Source organism: Scomber japonicus, chromosome 16 (assembly GCF_027409825.1).
Source record: "Scomber japonicus isolate fScoJap1 chromosome 16, fScoJap1.pri, whole genome shotgun sequence".
Classification (NCBI taxonomy): domain Eukaryota; kingdom Metazoa; phylum Chordata; class Actinopteri; order Scombriformes; family Scombridae; genus Scomber; species Scomber japonicus.
In genome coordinates this window covers 8,931,349-8,937,359 of record NC_070593.1, presented here as the reverse complement: position 1 = coordinate 8,937,359, position 6,011 = coordinate 8,931,349, and the positions used below count along the sequence as shown (strand labels likewise).

General features: G+C 35.0%; 1 protein-coding gene across 2 annotated transcripts; it reads right to left on the bottom strand.

Annotated features, from left to right (window-relative positions):
- Positions 1-1,916: 1,916 nt before the first annotated feature.
- Positions 1,917-5,656, bottom strand: LOC128375311 (putative deoxyribonuclease TATDN3). Of its 2 annotated transcripts, none has more exons than XM_053335630.1 (10): positions 5,542-5,656; positions 5,420-5,452; positions 5,255-5,328; positions 4,644-4,728; positions 3,861-3,923; positions 3,639-3,748; positions 3,421-3,476; positions 2,746-2,858; positions 2,432-2,512; positions 1,917-2,177 (listed from the first exon to the last, which is right to left on the bottom strand). In XM_053335630.1, the coding sequence occupies exons 1-10, from the start codon at positions 5,593-5,595 to the stop codon at positions 2,034-2,036; spliced, it is 813 nt and encodes a 270-aa protein (XP_053191605.1). In that variant the 5' UTR covers positions 5,596-5,656; the 3' UTR covers positions 1,917-2,033. The 2 variants fall into 2 exon arrangements, with proteins under 2 accessions (XP_053191605.1, XP_053191607.1); XM_053335632.1 differs by having other exon boundaries at positions 2,432-2,509.
- Between the last annotated feature and the right edge of the window lie 355 nt (positions 5,657-6,011).

Sequence of the window (6,011 nt, the reverse complement as noted above, 5' to 3'; positions counted from 1 at the left end):
ACGCAGGGCCAATGAGGCAAAGTTCAGCCACGGCTCTGAGTATCAACAAAGCTCCGCATTGGACGGATTAGCTGTCAGTCGCTTCACGGTGGGTGTGTGAGGTCTGACGTTGTCCGTTTATGAAGGCGGTCCGTGAAGTGGACACATGTTGCATTCACGAGCTACACCCACAATCAGGAATTTGCAGTGAAGAGACAAGCTTGTTTCTAGATTGTACTAAGAGGTTGAAAAATAAATATGTTTTTCATAATGAAGTAAAAGTGAAATCATTTTATTATAATAGTACTTAAAAGTTATTAGTAAACAGCACTTCGACAAAGTTGAAAATATTAAGCAAAACATTAAAGATAGTAAAGTCTAAATAAATCAAATTATAATGTATTCAAAATATTTAAGTTATAGATACATTTTAAAGCTAAAAGTCATATAATAGACAGGCATTACAGAACGTTCTTCTTATTGTACATTAATATGTCAGTCAGTGTGACAGTGTGAAAAACAAAAGTCAGATTTTTAACTTTATAATTTTTAAAAATGATTTAACATTTGTACATCAAACTCTCTAAAAATGCAATTGTACACTTTATATTGAATTTTGCAACAAGTTGAAAATGATGGATGAGGGAAATTGAAACACAATAAAAGTAACTTTAAAAGTTTTAAAAATCCAAAGCCATTGCCTTTGAGTATTAAATAATTGGATTTTAAATAATCCTAAAATTATTCTTTAAATAAATCATGTATTACTGCGCCATCCTCTTTATTACTTTTAGAGGTTTTAAAGCTGATACCAGTATATTTTAAGATTATTGCTGCCAGTTCACAGCCTCTGTTCACTGACTTTACTGTTCGCCTCCAAAATGAATTTGCATTTCCACCTTGTAAGGCTGGAAAAGCCTCAGAGACACTATTTAGATGTTCATGTGACTATAAAACCCTTTACTGACACAATGAAAATGCTTAACAGCTTCTAGAGGCAGAGGAAATGTTTAACAGTGAGATGAAACACTAAAACACTTAATGAATGGTTTCACATAACTTCAGAATTCAAAAGTCGGAGTTTATGAGGAGCACTTGAAAGCAGCAATACCCCATATGGCTGTGAACTGAGTAATCGGTACCATTTAGAGTTTGGACACCGCAGCGGATGTTAGAAGTGATGAATCACCTTTTCATTTGGGGGAAAGAGCTGTATCACTGGAATAAATAGTTCATATGTTGAGAAATGACTTAAGTGTGATGCTGCTGTTCTGCTCAGATCAGTAACAATGTGTGTGTGTGTGTGTGTGTGTGTGTGTGTGGCAGATGCCAGTAAGCTGCTCCATTTGCTACGTGACAAAGTCAGTGTTTATGAAAAGTTGGATGTTTCAGATGCATCACACACATGAAAAAAATACAAGCTGTGTGTTAAATGAGCTCATCTTCCTTTATTTGAGAATATCATGAATAAAGATGAACACAGGAAACAGCTGTTAGCAGTAAAGTGAAAGTATATAATGATTTATGTTGTTTTTATAAATATATTTTTAATTTATTTACATGTCAGAGCAACTTGGTCTTACACTTTTAAGTACCTGTCTACTCAAAAATGGTTTTTTTTTTAATTCTTTTTACTTCAGTTGGATGTCTAAGTTTCTCTGAGCTCAGCTTAAATCTGAGTTTAACACTTGTACCTAAGAGCATGATCTGTGACATTACTAGTTTGGTAGCCAATCGTGGTCCAGTATACAACAAGTGTGATGTGAAAACTTGACTTATCAGTGAAGTAGAAGACATCTTTTTCCCAGAAGCTTTTAAAAAAGGGAAATAATCACAGATTTTGATTCTTCAATGAGGCAGAAGGAGAAGATGTAAGAATTTTTAGTGAGATAATTTAGCTTATTTATGGGAGAAAGAAAAACAGACACAAATGATTAAGGAGAGAGTATTTTTATATGCCATAAAACGTATCTGCAAGGGAACTTTAAACAGAAAATTGTGGGCATATACTTAAAGATACTTCTTGATTAATGAAATTAACTTTTTAGGGGGTGTCAGGGTCGGATTGCGGCCTTCAACTTTGGGAAGAGTCTGAGTGCGTTCTGCGTCGTCACCTCCATCACCTTCTCCAGAGACACTCCTTTAATCTTACTGATGTACTCGGCAGAGACGCTGATGTTTTTTGGCTCATTTCTCACCTGCATTTCAGGACAAGCATATTAAAGACATCAGTGTTTTAGATGAGCGGAAAATACAATACAGAGTGTGACATTTACAAATATGAATGTAACAGAAAAGCCAATGAGATTTTGCAAACAACCTAAAATACTGCTTTACACACAGGAAAGAAGAGAGAATTTTATAGCCATGATATCCTGAGATTGAGAATATCCTGAGATTAGATTAATAAGCACTTTTTTATTTCAATCTGAGAGGAAAAAAATGATTTTACCTGTTTTTCTGGACCAAGAGCAGGTGAGTCAGTTTCCAGACAGATGTTCTCTAACGGCAGCTGTTTGACGAGTTTCTGCTTCTTGGTGGAAAATACACAAATAAACCATCATCAATCATTAACATTTAATGTGGTAATGCCAACCAATGAGAACAAAGTCAACATGTCAGTGCCGTCTGAAGACAGATATTTAAAGTATTTGCTACTGTATTAGTAAAATAAAGTGTTTTTTTTATTTTTTATGTGTAAGAATATCACACATTTCAAACATGGTTTATAATACAGTTTAAGTTTTAAGCAATCAGCTGCTCTACCTGTTCACTCCGTATTATAGACGGGGGGATAGAGAAGAAATATCCAGCCTTCACTCCCTCCATGGCAACAGAGGGTTTCCCATCAAAAGCATGAAGCAGGACTTTTTCAACACCTAGTGAAATTTCAGAGGAACTGCAGCTCACTTCTCTAATATTCAAATCAATGATCTGCAAACATTAGCATTTATAAACTGTATGTAAACATTTAATAAATGATTTATAACACAATATAATGTAGTTGAACGCATATATAAGGACATATTTTTTGGCCTTTTTTGCCGTTATTGGATAGTGGTAAAGAGGCTGACAGGAACAAGGGTAGAGAGAAAAGTGTGACATGCAACAAAGGTCCCTTGTTAGAGCTGAAGCAGGGACGTTGCTGGTACGTAGCTTGCTCTGTAACCACTCGTCTACCAGAGCGCTCTATTGTTAGGTGTTTATTAATGTACAGTACAGAATCTGTCAACAATATATAACAATTATAACCTCTATGTGGTTATATTTGATAATATTACACAAGATGAGTTATGTTGACAAATGCATTAATAAACACTAACAACTACATTATAATGCATTATAAACTATTCATTAGATGTTTGTATGCTGCTTTTAGATTCTAAATAGAAGGACTAACAATTTATGTAGAGTGTAAAGAATATAAACTGAGCTGTGTACCTTGCTCCTTCAGTAGGTGGATGGTGGGTCTTCCTGCTGAACGTGAATGAACATTTCTAAAAGTATGAATAACAAACTCTGTAAGGCGAGGCTTCATGTTATCTGCTTCATGTTTGGGATTAAAAATATCATGAAAACAACATATCAACATATATTTTCTTCTTAAAATCTAAAAGACACTAAATTGATGTACTCTACAGTATTGATGTGTGACTCACAGAGGGAGATCCAGTTCCTTGGCTATCTGTGACTGACGAATGAGAACCTGCCGCTGACTGTCTTTATCGGTTTCATTCTTCACATATCTGGGTGTAAAATCCAAACCAACCTGTGCGGACAGATGGGAAAAGGTATTAACAGGAATTACACTATTATGCAAAAGAAAACCAGAACACTAACTAATGTTTAATCAAATCACATACGAGATACTGAATTTTTACCTCCCCAACAGCTACAAGGTGATCTTTGTATTTCTCTATGAGAGGTAGAGCAGCATCCAGATCCTACATACAAGACAGAAAACACATCATTTACTCCTCTGTCTTAACCGCAGAAACCATTACTGTTATTTGTGAAGCTAAATAACAACAACATAATATAATTTCTTGGCAATTATACAGATATATCATGTGATTTTATTTGACCAAGTTTCTAAATATCTGTCAATTCAAAACAGTGTATGGTAGTACAACTGTATTTATAGTGCTCACAGAAATGACAAGTTACATCAAAAACAGTCAACAGCAACCTGTTTTGTCTAGAAACAATGCCTCTGTTAAATACACTTTACTGGTAACAGTTTTTTATTGACACTACTTCAATCCTTACAAAGACGTGTGTTTTGTGAATAATCCAATATGTCCAAGTATGAACACTTTCCATCCTAAGTTTCCAAATTCAGAAAAGTTAAACTCCTCAGAAATCTCAGGAAAAGCAAAACAACAGGTTGGTTAGATTTCCAATTGAGGACATACATGTTTAGAAAAGCAATGAGAAAAGCTGAACAACAGTGTATTTGCTTGATAAAATGCAAACAAGCACAATTAGGAACTGGACCACCTCCATTGTATTGGGGTGGTGGCAGAAATCTCAGAGCGAGATATCTAAAAACCTACAATAATCAAACCAAACCTACCTGCACAGCTTGTTCCACTACAGGTAAGAGGCAAAGTGTGTGTTTTTTTATTTAGGTGAACTGACTCTTTACATTCCAGCATCCTTACCTGGAGAGTAGCACCTCTCTGTTGGTCTGGGGAAACTTCTTGAACAGGGTGAACTCCTAAACAAGGGAAAATAAAACCGGGAAACCTAAAAAAAAAAAAAAAAAAAAAGTTAAAAAACAAAAAGTTAAATTTTAAGCACACATAGAACACAGTACATTTAAACAATTTCATAATAGTAGTTGGTTACAAGTGGTGGAAGAAGTATTCAGATCATTTACGTTCATACGTTTGAGCAGTAAATTGTAGTTAAAGCATTGCAGTACAAGTAGTGGTTTGGTCCCTCTGACTGATTTATTATTATATATGACATCATTAGATTATTAAGACATCAAAAAAACAAAAATGTTGAAAACCACTGATGTGTTGTATTTTAAAAGCTTGTTATAATTATCCATTGTGTCAAATCTTCATGTGAAAAGTAACTAATGCTGTCAAATAAATGTAGTGGAGTAGAAAGTACAATATTTCCCTCTGAAATGTAGGAGTGGAAGTATAAAGTAGCATCAAATGTAAGTATTCAGGTAATATGAAAGTACCTCAAAACTGAACTTAAGTACAGTACTGTAGTAATGTACTCAGTGCCTTTCCACCACTGCTTTGTTAACAGTTACCTGTGTGACAGCTCAATGATCTTGTCAAATTCTCCAGCATGCTCGGCCACAGCTAATAGAGCCACCAAACCAGCCTGGAAATAAAGTGCATGTGAATGAGTAGATTGATCACCCACAATAAAAAAAACTATTCTGAATGAATGTCTCTGAGCTGAGACGGCTCACCTTCTTTGAATTCTCAATCACCTCTTCTATGTCCTGACAATGGAAAGAGCAAAACAGTTAACACGTCGGATGTTTTTAAGAGATAAAACACTTCATTAGTATCCTTAAAAGTTCGGTCTTACCTTGTCAAAATCCCCCGCAGAGATATGACAGTGACAGTCAACGTAACCCTGCATGTGTACATAACAATGTAGCGTTCATTACTATCATAATAAACACATGCAACGAGTTCCTGAAACAGAGGAAGACTGCGCATGCGTACACACAGGAGCGCGAGATGTAGAACGTAGCGTTTTTTTTATTTTTTATTTTTTATTAAGACAATAAGACAAACAACAAAATACAACACACCAGACAAAAAAACAAAAACAAAACACAAACATAAGACAGTCAGAGGTTTTTACAAATCATTTGCACAAAATTTCTCCATAATAAAGTACGTTTTGGCAGCTTTCTTATTACTGATATCCTTGATTGTGGCAGTATAACGGTGCAGTTCATGTTTAAAGAGTACAATGTTCGGTTTAGATTTGGCCCATTTGTTTTTGTGGATGTGGAATTTCCCCAAACTCAAGACTAACTGACAGAAAAA